Source organism: Electrona antarctica (assembly GCF_951216825.1).
Source record: "Electrona antarctica genome assembly, chromosome: 19".
Classification (NCBI taxonomy): domain Eukaryota; kingdom Metazoa; phylum Chordata; class Actinopteri; order Myctophiformes; family Myctophidae; genus Electrona; species Electrona antarctica.
Genome location: NC_136800.1, coordinates 3,711,873 through 3,726,505, shown reverse-complemented (window position 1 = coordinate 3,726,505; position 14,633 = coordinate 3,711,873). Strand labels below are relative to the sequence as shown.

General features: G+C 44.2%; 1 protein-coding gene and 2 long non-coding RNA genes across 3 annotated transcripts; 2 read left to right on the top strand and 1 right to left on the bottom strand.

The window, feature by feature from the left end:
* Positions 1-1,606: 1,606 nt before the first annotated feature.
* LOC306943679 lies at positions 1,607-3,035 on the top strand. Its single transcript, XR_013792446.1, has 2 exons — positions 1,607-2,764; positions 2,995-3,035. It is a non-coding gene; the product is annotated as an uncharacterized lncRNA (long non-coding RNA).
* A 1,655-nt stretch (positions 3,036-4,690) lies between these two features.
* On the top strand, positions 4,691-7,563 carry LOC306943680. The gene is made up of 4 exons (XR_013792447.1): positions 4,691-5,124; positions 5,703-5,845; positions 6,369-6,456; positions 6,657-7,563. It is a non-coding gene; the product is annotated as an uncharacterized lncRNA (long non-coding RNA).
* A 5,068-nt stretch (positions 7,564-12,631) lies between these two features.
* LOC306943790 (semaphorin-4D-like) lies at positions 12,632-14,344 on the bottom strand (the record flags this gene model as incomplete). Its single annotated transcript, XM_079530316.1, has 2 exons — positions 12,632-14,120; positions 14,340-14,344. 2 exons carry the CDS (start codon positions 14,342-14,344, stop codon positions 12,632-12,634), a joined length of 1,494 nt encoding a protein of 497 aa, XP_079386442.1.
* Between the last annotated feature and the right edge of the window lie 289 nt (positions 14,345-14,633).

Here is a 14,633-nt window from a genome sequence, read left to right as displayed (position 1 = left end):
CGTCAAACTCATCAGTCGGCTTTACCCAATTATTATCCAGCCGGTCCGCTACAGTAGAAACTTTACCCAAGGACTGCAACTCTTCACCACTCATCTACACTGGAGCTCAAACTATGCCATCAGGCCTGCAACACATCGGACAGTCAAATGAATCTGGTGAACGGTTACATTAACACAAACACTACAACTGCAGGTCAGAACATTACACTGTCAGGAGACGGAACATGTATGGACATATTGTATATAGGGGTTCTTGAATTTAATTTCAGTTAATGGTTTACATGCAAAGATTATGGTGTTTTACAGTGAGATTGTAATACAGTGATTTAAGGTCCATATTTGTTTTTGTGTTGCATTTATTTATGGTTATTATATTCAAGGTCTTTATTTTCAGTCACACCCATAGCCTGTTTTTACATTTTATTTGAAATCTAATCCAAAATGGCAGACATTAGCATGATGGTGAATGAGTCAGATGACAATGCAGATCTAGAATTTGTTGAGAATAAGGTAGAGAGGCTTCTATCTATGTATGACCAGTGGAAGGCTATTGCATGGATCACAAAGACACAGTTAAAGGCCAACATTGCTGAGAGCGACCCAGGACATGTCCTTGACACTTTGGTTAAGTGTAAGGATATTTCAAAACTCTACTCTGACATCTTTAAACATGGCACCCCAGATGATTATGTGAGAAGAAGAGTAAATGCTTGTAAATTTATATCGAAGGACATTTTTGAAGTTCTTTTTGAAAGAATTGTTGATAATGAATTTGGAACGGGGATGCAGGATTGTTTTTATGAACTGCTTGGCCATGATCCTTTTCACTATCTTTTTGGGACTTCATCACACGTTGGTACCAAGAGTAGCTATCACTCTGCATCTGTGGCAGTAGAGCGTGCCAGGAAGAGGCAGGGGAGGAGTTTATCAGAGCAGATTGAAGATGAACGGGAGGAGCAGATTGAAGCTGAACGGAAGGAGCAGATTGAAGCTGAACGGAAGGAGCAGATTGAAGCTGAACGGAAGGAGCAGATTGAAGCTGAACGGAAGGAGCAGATTGAAGCTGAACGGAAGGAGCAGATTGAAGCTGAACGGAAGGAGCAGATTGAAGCTGAACGGAAGGAGCAGCAGGAGAAACCCCTGACTGCCATGAAGGAGCGGGAGCAGCAGAGGAAGCTCCAGGCTGCCGCACAGGAGCGGGAGCAGCAGAGGAAGCTCCAGGCTGCCGCACAGGAGCGGGAGCAGCAGAGGAAGCTCCAGGCTGCCGCACAGGAGCGGGTGCAGCAAAGGAAGCTCCAGGCTGCCGCACAGGAGCGGGAGCAGCAGAGGAAGCTCCAGGCTGCCGCACAGGAGCGGGAGCAGCAGAGGAAGCTCCAGGCTGCCGCACAGGAGCGGGAGCAGCAAAGGAAGCTCCAGGCTGCCGCACAGGAGCGGGAGCAGCAGAGGAAGCTCCAGGCTGCCGCACAGGAGCGGGAGCAGCAGAGGAAGCTCCAGGCTGCCGCACAGGAGCGGGAGCAGCAGAGGAAGCTCCAGGCTGCCGCACAGGAGCGGGAGCAGCAGAGGAAGCTCCAGGCTGCCGCACAGGAGCGGGAGCAGCAGAGGAAGCTCCAGGCTGCCGCACAGGAGCGGGAGCAGCAGAGTAAGCTCCAGGCTGCCGCACAGGAGCGGGAGCAGCAGAGGAAGCTCCTAGCTGTCAGAGGAGCAACAAAAGGAGATCCACCACTGCCAGACACAACAGCTAGGTCGGGTGCTCCGGATCGCAAAGAGGAAAAGGGCATCGAGGAACAGCTGGAGGTGAATGAGGGAGTGGCAGCAGTGAAGCCCAAAGACTCAGCCCAGCAGGGTGCAACGGCCGTAGCCTCAGATCCCAAGAGGCCAGGGGATTCAGTTGGCGCTGGTGTTTTGCAGGTCGGAGGGGCCGAGCCTCATGCCATCCCTCAGAATCAAGTTCAAGCTGAGGGCCAGGCCCCCAAAGCAGTGGCTGCCAAGGAAGACACCCTGACTGCTTTAGTAGTGACACGAGCAGCTAGAGGAGCACCACTGCAACAAGGACGACAACCAGACGAAGAACGGGCATCCCTGCCCAAACAAACCAAAAGGAAACCAGCCAAGGCTGGAAGGTTCAAGGCCCAAGACACTATGCTCATCAGTCTATGCTCATCGGAAGTCAGTGCGGAGCATGTTCTCGTTGGAGATGGAGTATTTAAGGTGGGAGACAGACTGCACAGCCCCTTCCTACATATTGTATTTAGAATTTTAAATGAGTATGGGGTCACGTAAATTGACAAAAAATCTTTGTGATTATGCCAAGTTTTAAATCACTATGATTTTGGTGGGAGTGTAACGGACCCACAGGGATGTTTCCAGGGTCAATATGTGTTTTCTTTGTGGCTTTTATTTTGAAACGTTTCCTGCCCAAAAGTCAGTTCTCCAGTGCTTTTATTTGAATGATTTCCTGCCCAGTGACAAATCAGTTGCAATTAAAATGATCAAGTTCACCTGTGACTGAGGACAACGCCCAGGATGTGGTTGCACACTGAAGCTTATAAAACTGTCACTTGCCCACCTCGCTGGTAGAGGAACAGATATTGCCAGATTTGCCACAAGAGAGGAATGGTAATGGCAAACATGGAGAAGTTTATTTGAGGAAGGGAAGGACGGACGGACGGACCGCAAAGGAAGGAAGGACGGATGGCCCAAACGAGCCCTGGAACAGACTGTTTTGCACAAGCCACTTTAGCACCGAGCTGGAAGGGGGCAAAAGGTGATACTTTTATTGTTGGTCAATCTTGTATGAGGGATATTGGTAATTAGTCTTATTGTTGTATGTATTGTCTGAGGGTTATTTATTTCTATATTGCATGTTGATATGATGGATTAAATATTGTATAGTTTTGTGATGTATATGCTCATGGATGTTATGGAAAATGTATTATGCCTTTTGATTATGGAATGTTATATTGATATAGCCTATATGTTATGTCCTTTTTCCAGTTTCTACGTTGGGTTCTGAATAAAGAGAAACGTCAAACTCATCAGTCGGCTTTACCCAATTATTATCCAGCCGGTCCGCTACACGCCCCCTGACCGATGACGACCTGGCCGTCATCACAGCGTGTGTCCCTGAACTGTACCGCCAGTTCGACCAGGTATGTGACGTTTCCTCACTAGTAGTAGTTGAGAAGCAGCTGCTCAGACCCCCGAAGGATGTCACACCCGTTGTTGAGGAGAAACCCTGTGCATGCTACTATGACCACCTCACTAAAGAGTGGAGGCCGGTGCGTGCAAGCTATGACCGGCGTAGAAAGCAGTGGAGACCTGCTTTTATTCCAACGGTCGCGCGGTGTCTCTGTACTCGCTACGTCCACAGTAGTAAGACGTGGGTTCCAGTGCGACCGCCCACGCCACCAGCCAGGGTGGTGACTACCCAGAGCAACAGCCTGTTCCATGAGTTCTCTGGGTGCCTCGTGACTCCACCACACCCTGATACCCTAACGCCCCCCTTCGGGTGTTGGAAAGCCCGCTGTGGCAACCGTTATGACCTCGTGGAGGTGAACGGTCAGCAGCTGGCCAGAGTTATCTCAGGTGTCTCCGCCACATGGGAGCTGGGCGGAAGGCCAGTCCAGCGCCAGTGGCGGGTGACTGTCTATAGGTCAGACGGACAGATGCAGCTGTCCGTGTTCTGTAGCTTCCCTGGAGAAAAGGTACGGAGGCGTTTCGTCTTTAGTGACGGGGCGCCTTCCCCTTCATCGCTGAAGAGGAAGACCGATGCCGATGTGACCATCGACAGAGGCCCTCCTCGAAGCAAGACAGGTCTAAGACTGTAACTCAGACAGACCTGGGGTGCGGTGTTCATTGTAGCAGCTGCATGCACAGGGTTTTTCCTCAACAACGGGGGTGCATCAAGTTGAACAAGGAGCTGTCTATCTCTGGACGTGCAGGTAAGTTGAGGGCCAGACATTTTTATTTCATACCTTACACATAGAATTGTGTGGAATTAAAACGGAATGCTTTTCGTAGTACTTTGATGAGAGTATCGACCAGGTAAGTGACCTTTCCTAGACGACAAGCAGCTCTTAAGGACCTCTGGTACAGGTTGGTTTTGTGCCTTTTCAGCAGGAAGTGGATCTTGGAGGCATAGATCTTGTTCCTCCACATGTGCTAGGCCTCACAGAGAAACTTGACACTGTCTCTCTACTCTATAGGGTTTAACTTTTAACATCAAGTAATAATAGTCGCAAAGAAAACGAACAAATAAAACCCCCTCTCTCCACAGAGCAGCAGAATGGAGCAGTATTCTGACCAGTATTGCATCAACAAAAAAAAGTAATGTCTGTCCGTCTGTTTTCTGCCCTAACTATGTCTAGTTTGTCCACAGGTTTCTACTGACTGAGTCCTGCATGCTGATCATCGTCACCAGTCAGTTGGCCTCGCGTCTGGCGGGCTAGCTTGAGGTGCCCTTCAACCCTGTGATGGTCACTGGCCTTGGCGTCTTGCGGGGCCAGGCTCTAGGTTGCGTCTTGCGCCTGAGCGTTTAGCAACGTCTGTCTATGGGGCGTCTGGGTGTGGTAAGAGGTAAAGTACTCTCCCACCACTGCAGCATTAACTGCGGTGCCTTCAACTTCGCCTGGCGCTCCATCAAACACAATTGGCCGTGTTTACGGGTGGGAACTTAATCTGGCGATGGATCAAGTGACCGTCCCTTTTGCTGCACTGCAGAAGCTATTTGCAAGTGTGTATGGGAGGATGCACACAGTAGTTTAAACCTCCCCAGCTGTGGGGGTGGTGGTGCCAGCAACAGGGACTCAAGGACACTTGGGGCAATTGGGAATTGGCGATGACTAAATTGGGTCTCCTCCCATGGATTGTCGCCTTGACGTTGGCGGAGGAGCTTATGTATTTCTTACCCAGAGAGCAGGTCATGGCAGTTACATGACGGACGGCTCAAAGGGTAAAGAGATCAACTAAGGACAATCCGTAGATAGAACAAACCTGTGTTACAGAAATCACTACAAGAAGGAGGGAGCCAAGCTGATGTGTGGAGGAGGCGTGGCCATCCAGCCCACCGTGTTTGGAGACGTCACATGACAACATGACCATCGCTGGGGAGGATTCCCCGATCCGGTGTGGAATCAGGACAGACATTTTTATTTCATACCTTACACATATAGAATTGTGTGGATTAATACAGAATGCTTTTATTAGTACTTTCATGAGAGGATTACAGTTTGAGTAAAGTTTAAGCACTTGAACTTCTATGAGAGAATTTGATTGTATTTGAGTAAGGGTTAGACACTAAGTTCAAACTTGGCCTAGTTATACAGCTTGATTTAAAAGCCATTTAATCCATTTCGACAGATTCTACAAATGTCTTCTAAATCATGACATCACCCCCCCCCAAAAAAAGTATAATCTGCCACCGACCCATCTGAAAGATTTGCACACGTTTTCACGATTTTCCAAAAATGGCAGATCTACAAGCTCGTAGTGCGGTACTCAGTGCTGTGCTTGTAGATCTGCTATTTTTCAACAGCTAAAGTTTAAAATAAAGTGGTTAAAGGCTGTAAGGTGACACAGACGTGGCCTCGGGTCTAAATGGGTTAAGCTATGACTACGTTAAGTTTGAACTTCATGTGAGGTGGTGCAACTGTCTCTTAAACTTCTGAGAATTGGAGTGTATTGAAGGCTTCTACTGTCTGCAGATCTTTGGTCCAGTGATGCAGATTCTGAAGTTAAAGACATTGGAGGAGGTTGTGGCGAGAGACGGCCTGGCAGCTGCTGTCTTCACCTAAGACATGGACGAGGCTCACTACATCTCTAAAGCTCTTGGTGCTGGAACCATCTGGTAAAACACACTACTATTACTTCTGTAGGCTGCATTGAACAACCGCTATGCAATTTACAACTTTCAACCTGGCATCCCTAGTTTGGACATTTTTTCCAAAAATGGCAGATCTACAAGCTTACAACAGAATGATGTGAAGTCCTAAGTTTGTAGATCTTTGCTAATTGTCGTTGGGACAAAATTATGTAAGAATGCAAAAACACAATATAACAGTCAGATCCCAGTTCATATTTACTGAATAGAGAGTGTATAAAGTGCGGTTTCTTATGGAAAATCTGGTAAACATTTGAAATACTTGTCTGTAATTATGTCTTTCCGGCTGACAGTACTGTATTGGAAATCTGTGAGATATGTAGGACATTTGACATTGTGTCTACCGGTAACTACCTATCTTCCTCTGTTGCCTTTCTCTCTGTATCATTTTCTTTTTTTTTCGATCTCTTTGTGCACAGTGATGGTTGAACTCACCTTCCAGTAATCATACTGTGTGTGGCTCAGCATTGTATTGTGTCATTGTATTTAGAAGACGGCAACGTGGAACCCAAGGCTAAGGAGAGACGTCGCAATCAACCAGTTGAACCCAAAGAGGAACCACAGATGGTGCCACAATGGTAACTATAACTCATATATGACCATGTGTGTTACAGCTCACCTCATGTAAACTACTCATAAAATTACTGAAAGAATACGTTACTACTTAATGTGAAAACTATGTTGACTTGTAATCAAGAAAATTATTTACTCCAAATCGAAGTTATGGATAATGTCAAACATGCGCACTACATTTCCGTTTTGTTTCCATCCCACCAAGGATCCAGAGCCTGAGATGTTTCAACGCAGAACAAGAAGGCCAGTGGGGGGGGGTCTCCTCGCACCGCAGCACCCAGACCAGCAGCAACGGAGCCTGTCAGAACATGTGTCACGAAGTACACCAAGATCTTCAACGACGTCAAGGACATGACGAGCAAGACAACAAAGTATGAATTAAGCTTGATGTGTGACGTGTTAACTGTTAAATCCCTGTGACTGAGGAAAACCCTCAGATATGAAGAGTTGACTGAACATAGGAAAATGGTTAATTAGTGTATTATATGATCCTTTATGCCGCTCAATCATTTCTTCATTACCCACCTCTGGACTCTTGCTATGCATATATTTGCAAGTGCCATCAGTTGGTTCGTTTAAATGTAACACTTTTAAACCTAAGTAACACATTGTGTTAAGTGTCTTTATGAAAAGCATGCTAGGATTCATTTGCCTTGAGTGCAACGAGCTATTTGGGTAACGTTTCAGTTTTAAAATGGCTTTATTCACAGGGCCTAAAGTTCTCAGTCCTGAGGATTTCATAGAGGTAATTTAATGATCAGTGCAGATTTGCAAAAACATTTTCAGTCTTGGGCTTTGTTTTGGCTTTAAGCCCTGTATTCAGTATGTTAACCTGACAGTGCTCAGTAATATAAATTAAAGTGTTCCTAATAGACTAGTGTGATCAATATGCAAGCATGTAACGGTTATTGTGTACTTTGGTTGTTACCCAGCTTGGAAATAATACACTAAGACATGACACAGGATAATTGTGTTTATGTGATACTTTGCCACTGATTCATATGCTGGAATATATCCATTGTGCGTTGCCGTCTTCTGTTTTTTTTTGCATTGCATGTTCTTTTCTCTCCTATTTTTCTTCCTTGAATGAAATTGCGCATTGTATTTTATTAAGTGTCACAACCTTCTGGTTTTTAGGTGAAAATCAAATTATACAGTGTAAATTAATGAAGTTCATATGTCTTGACATTTCAACATTAAATGATAGATACATTCATCTTAGTCATGAAATCCAATTTTGTTCTCTTTTCCTTGTATCAGTCCATGGAATGTTTTCTGGGATCCTGGAAGAGTGGGCACCTGAGAAGTCTATGCAGCTCAATGATTTTGAGGATACATGGTACATTATCAGACAAATGTACACTTCAATATTAGGCCTTAATTAGATGTTAATGTTCTTTTAAACTATTTTCCAAAGCATACTTTTTATATATTTAGGATATCCGGACTTCTCATCTGAGAAGCTGTTGTTCAGCAAACACTGTCCCGATGACGCTCAGAGTTTGGTCTTTCGTGTGAAATCTAACATGCTCTAGCTTTTGCTTAAGCATGTCATCTTCACCAAATAATGTGAAGTTTAGGCCAAATTTGCACACTAAATGTTGTTCAATCAATGGAGACTAATTCATTTTCAGTTAGGCTGCCTTAAGATTGTGAACATATCTATTTCAGCTGGTATGTGACTTTGTGCTATAAGTCATATGTGAATTGTCAGTACGATAACCTTTTTTTATTAGTTTGTCTACTCTAGTCCCAATGAGAGTCCTAGTCATGGGCAAAACCATGATTTCTGAAGCTCTGAAACTGGTTATGACTGCCACCTTCTGGTCACATTGATTTAGTGCAGTCACATTCTGCATTATTTTTTACTTCATCTCCCCACACACTAGGTCTGCTTACAACTCTGTTCTTTTAAATCAAAGCTGAAGACCGTTGCCTTTTTACTAAGGTTTTTGAAACTTTCAAATTAGCTTGCTTCCTGCTCAATAGTCTGAGAGCTCCCATCAAACTAAACGGCGATCCTGCTGAAATATATTCCTTGCAAATGTTTCTTGAGAGATCACAAAGTGGTAGATCTTTATTAGAAGACATTTTCCACTATATAACTATAGTTATAGGTATAATAGAAAAGAGAATTTCCTGCATCACTGTATGCTACATTCATGCAGTACAATGGACGCATGGACTCTGCACAACTGGTGCAATTAAACTAATGACCCACAACTATGACGCTGCATAGTGCTAGTCTGTGGTTAAGAAACTTGGAGCTAATTTGGTGACAGCTTTACTGTCCAGAAACCAAAGTTGCAGTTATCACACCTTGACAAGAATAATAAGTGTGATTGTCTGTGGTCACAGTTTAGATGACATGGAGACACCACAACCCACATGCATAAAGTAACAAGGGAAGTCAGACATGGATAAAAAGTGTTTTCTCTTCATGGCCAAAATATTGCAATAGAATAAATAACTTTCACTGTTCACTGTTGAAGTAATACTATAGGAATATATATCTGACTACATTGTTTCTATAAAATATGAATATGAAGTATGAGAAGGTACATTTTAGATTCATTGTAAGCAGTGTACACTACACAGTATCAAGTGCTGTTCTCATTCAGCCCAGTTATTTAAAGTGTATGGAGCGCCATCCTGAGGATAAAGCATGAGTAGTATATACCGTTAACTATTTGATGGTACTTATTTTATGTCAGACTTTGGACAAATAAATAACAGGTTGAATGATGAAGGTTAATATTGGGGGAAGATGTCATACATCATATTCTTGGCATCTGGTGGCATCGATATGCAAGTTCGTGCATCGTGTGTGTGTGTGTGTGTGTGTGTGTGTGTGTGTGTGTGTGTGTGTGTGTGAGAGAGAGAGAGAGAGAGACGTGTATATGTATATACAGGGGCGGCAGTGGCTCAGGGGTACTAGAGGTGCCGGTTGGGAACCGGAACGTTCCCAGTTCGATCCCAGGCTCCCCCAGAGTTCGTGTCGAAGTGTCCTTGAGCAAGACTCTGAACCCTTAATTGCTCCCAATGAGCAGGTTGGTGCCTTGCATGGTTTCCTCCTCCATCGGTGTATGAATGAATGTGTGTGTGTACAGTGTGAATGGGTAAAGCGCCTTGGATATAGGCGCTATATAAATGCACCATTTACCATTTATATTTGTATCCATCCTGTGAACTTGTTGATCTGTTATTTTCAAATAGACTATAGGGTTAAAGTGGTTAAAGTACTGATTTTTATGCTGTAGTATTAGTAAACACATTTAGCAGGGACTTCCCTGAACCCTACTCTCCGGCACCTTTTGCCCGGTCAAAACTGTGCACATACTCCCTGGATGCCAATGACGAACCTCCAAAACGGTGTCTTTTGTTTTTAAACGCAGCTTGAAAGCAAACTCTGTTAATGTTTTGTTCCGTTTAGGAGGCCAAAATGCAAAACTCTCCATCACTTAGCTGGGTACCACCTCACTCACTCACTCACTGGATCCCATGTTACACTGCCTCACTGACATTAAATCCTGGATGTCAGATAATTTCCTTATGCTAAACGACAAAAAAAAATCATACTCTTTGGCTCCCCACACCCAACACATAATATCACCACCTCCCTCGCCCCGCTGACAAATAAACCTCACGTAAAAAACGTAGGCGTAATCCTGGACTCTGCCCTCAAATTTGATAAACAAATAAATGCTGTTGTCAAAGGAGCCTTCTTCCAATTACGGCAAGTCAGTAAAATAAAATGCTTCCTCTCCACCCACAAAAAAAACAAGAGAGAAAACAACCTGCTCTTGAACTCGTCTAAGACCCAGGAACTTGTCATCGACTACAGGAGGAAGAAAACGGACATTCCACCATTAATCATAAATGGGGACTGTGTGGAGAGGGTGTCCTCTTTCCGGTTTCTGGGAGTCCGATGAGGGCTTGACCTGGAATGTGAACACCTCTGAGCTGCTGAAGAAGCATTCTAAAATACTGTATATGCGTGTGGTACAACAGCTGTACAGTAGCTCAGAGGAAAAAGCTCCAGAGGGTCATTAACACGGCACAAACGATCGTTGGCTGCCCTCTTCCCACATTGGAGGACCTACACAGATCCCGCTGTCTCAAAAAAACACAGAACATTATAAAGGACACTTCGCACCCCGGTCACTCACTGTTTGAACTGTTGCCGTCAGGTAGACGGTACAGAGTGCTCAAGTCAGGGACCAGCAGACTCAGTAACAGTTTCTATCCCACAGCGGTAGCCACACTAAATGCTGCTAGGAAATTATCTGTTGCACGTTGCATATTTTATTGTGCTGTTCCAAGTTAAGTATCAGGGTTTGTGCTATAACAGCTGCAGTTAAGGGTGTACTGTGCAAATAGGGATTTGAAGTGAAGTACGGTTATGTGTGTGTTTTGTTGTATTAGCTTTTATAGTTTTATATTCTAGTTTATGATGCACTGATCGGTTGGCACTTTTAATTTCGTTGTACTTGTTGCAATGACAATAAAGATCTATCTATCTACAACCTGGAAAAAGTAATTCACGCCCTCATTTTTCTCCAGTTTAGACTATTGCATTTCATTATACGCCGGAATCTCAAGTGCCTCCCTCTCTAGACTGCAGCTTGTCCAGAACGCTGCAGCTAGACTCCTGACTGGAACCAGAAGGTTGGAGCACATCGCTCTCGTCCTGGCCTCCCTCCACTGGCTCCCAGTTAAATTTAGAATGAACTTTAAAATCCTAATATTTGTTTATAAAGCCCACCATAGGCTGGCACCTCCCTACATTCGTGAGCTGCTTCCTCCCCCGGATAACCCTAGACCACTTAGGTCAACTGATCAGGGGCTCCTTAAGGTTCCACAGACTAAGCTCAAATCAAAAGGTGAATTCTTTTTTATCAGATCTGCACCCTCCCTAGACACCTTTAAAAGCAGACTAAAAATAACTCACCTGTTATCCCAGACCTTTTAATCCTTATTTAATTGGCTGGACCTTTTTTTTACTGCCTTATATCTGATGCACTCACTTTTATTGTATTTGATGCACTCACTTTTATTGTATTTGCTGCCATTACTCTTTGGGTTTTCTGATGTTTTTTATAACCATGATGTGTTGAGCAATATGTGATATTTTTGTGAACTGAGATTTTATATTGTGCAATGTGTATAGTTACTTGTTTTTCTCTTGGTGTACAGCACTTTGGTCAGCCTTGGCTGTTTTTAAATGTGCTCTATAAATACAATTGACTTGACTTGACCTGGCACCCCCTCAAGGACCACTGATGGACCATTGGTTGAAAACCACTATAATAAAACCACTATAATAATAATTGCCTTATAATATAGGCAATCTGAGAATCCATCACCAGCGCCCAAGTGCCCAATTTAATGGGAATCAATAGCCATTTTAAATCGGTAACAACCTTTTAGGGCACATATAAGTACTCTAGTATAAGCCATTTAAAAATACATATATCATAAATGCATTTTTTAAATAAATGTATGTGTTTTAAAAAACATTAATATGACACCTTATTCTGAAGGCAACCAGATTTGCCAGCTCCTAATGCGGAAGTTCTAAATTTGGCAAAAAACAACGGAGCTAACACTATGCTAGGAGGGCTTCAACATCCACACTGTGATAAAATGCAGCATTTTATATTTTCCCAGTGAGACAATAATTCTTATTTCTTACTAGCCTAAATTCATAAGGCACCAACCTTTTATCCCTATTCTAGTAGTCTATTATGCAGACATGTAGCCTACAACTCATTATGCATGAAGTCAGATCACAACAATTCAGCTCACTGGAACAAGCATTTTTATTATAAAAATAAACAAAATAATTACTATGTACAGTAGGCTACATAAAAAACATGGGCTCAGACACAAATCCTTATTTATTTTTTCAGTCCAGCTATATACAACACATTATCATAAGATTCCTGTACAGCACCCAAAAGACAAATAAGAACAAACACATTACAATTAAATCAATGCTGTCATCAATCAAAAATGGGTCCTGACCCCACACTGCTGTATACTGTATAATCCCTTATTTGTGCTGCGTCGTACAACAGTTCTGCAAGGCTCACAGCAGGTCATGGATCAAACATGAGGAAAGGAAAGCATCCTTATAGTCTCAGTACGGTCATTCCCTTCAGTTTCACAGCAGTGTCATTAAATGTTGCATGTGTAGGGAGTAGTGGGATTCAGGAGCTTCCCAATATATCCTCTGCAGCGGTTCCACATTAACATGCCAACGAGGCATAGAACCAGCAAAGACAGCAGAACCACGGCAACTATAAGACCCACTGCAGCACGACCGTCAGTGTGGGGCTGTAGTCGATACACTGCCATGGTCCTCTTGTAGACTCTCTCGTTGACCTGCTCTATGGAGTCACAGGTGTACAAGCCAGCATCTGATTCTGAGGCGTGTAGAATGACGAGGTGTCCATTGTAGATGTTGTATTTGCTGTCGGAGTGCAGTGGTTGGTCCGAAAAATGCCAGTGGACCTGTGCCAAGTTGGAGTCTGGCTGGCAAGGCAGAAGAATATTGTTCCCTGTAACCAGGGCGATGTCTTCAGCTGCCACGACTGGCTCTTCTGGGCGAGGACATTGTGAAATGTCCCCCTTCTTTAGACTCTGAATTGCAGCGTCAGAGGAAGACAAGCTGGAGACGTGGCGGCACTGGTCGGAGGAGGTGTCCCAGGCACAGTAAGGGTCTCTGGCCAGGACACAGTCCACACAGGACTCATAGCGACTGCAGTCACTGAGTGGCCTCTGAACAGCACCAAACTCTGACCCTGCGTACAGCTGGCCCCTGCTGGAAGAGAGGCGTAGAGTCCTGACAGGATTAGGATCCTCATACAGCTGAATCTCTTCAATAATGAACATCTCCCCAGCGTAGTTCACAGCCTTCTGAATGTAGCCGTTTTCAGTGCCGATGAACATAACTGGGTATCTCTCTCCATCTAGTGCCAACACAGTATCCACTACAATCCGTGTCATCAAGGGCCCCTTTTTCACCACCAGCGGGCCCCCTGTGAGTGGCCGAACAGTTTCATCCATGATGGGACTTTCCTTGATGAACATCTGGGATTTCTGAATGTCTCCCTGGTCCAATGAGTGTTTGGTGCAAGCTCCTGGTCTGGTTTTGGGCACATCACCCTCCGGTACCGTCACCCACTTTTCCCACAATGTTTCCACAGTGACAGGCTTCTTAAAACGTCCTTCATTGAACACCTTTTCAACATCAGACACACTGAATGCACATACTGCAGATGTGTGCGACGATCTCGGCTGAGGTGTAAAGACGGCATAGAAGACGCTCTCATTCCAGTTGTGGTGTTGAAGCAGGAACACATCCTGGACGAGGGAGGGCAGGCTGCCAGCCTCTACGGAGCAGTCCAGAGGAGCCTTCAGGAACGTAGTCCATTTCTTCTGCAATATTCTGTCTCCTCCCATATCCCCCTTGCAGACACGAGCCACTCTTGATATCACAGGTTTGCTGTCATATTCCACGGCATTCTCTGTGAAGAACAAGTAGACCTTATCATCATCACCTTCACCGTCACTTTGGTCCATGTAGATGAATTTGGGATCATTGAGCCAAGAGTACTTGTCCTCAGTCTTCAACGCAGGCCTGCTGAACCTGCTGAACTTCTGACTGGGGAGGGAGTCTGAGAGATAGGTGGGTTATTTGACTGAATCTACTGATCCTTGCATCCTGATGTGAAAGAAAATAATATATCGACAATCAAAATATGTTGGAAATATTAATTGATGTGTTGTCATAATTAAACTTAAGATATGAATGGCACACTGACTATCAAGAAAATAAAAACATGTCACTTCATGTGAAAAAGGTTGCCGAACTCTGCTATACCACATACCCGTAATGGTGTAATCAAGTCCATGTGAACTTGTGAAGTTAAAGTACTGGGGGTGTACAATGGCAGGAATATGTATAGTATGCATAAGTCATGCCACTGCCCTGGATTATACAATGTGGCAAATTAATGTCATTTTATTTCCTCTTCTGTAACAACATTGCTAGACATAAATGTCTATGTTTTGCACATTCTCTTTCAGAGACATGCTCTTCTTCCGCTGGATGAATTCTTCCTCTTCCTCATGTACCTGGCGTTGGGGTCCACAGAAGTTGACCTGGCAGATCGTT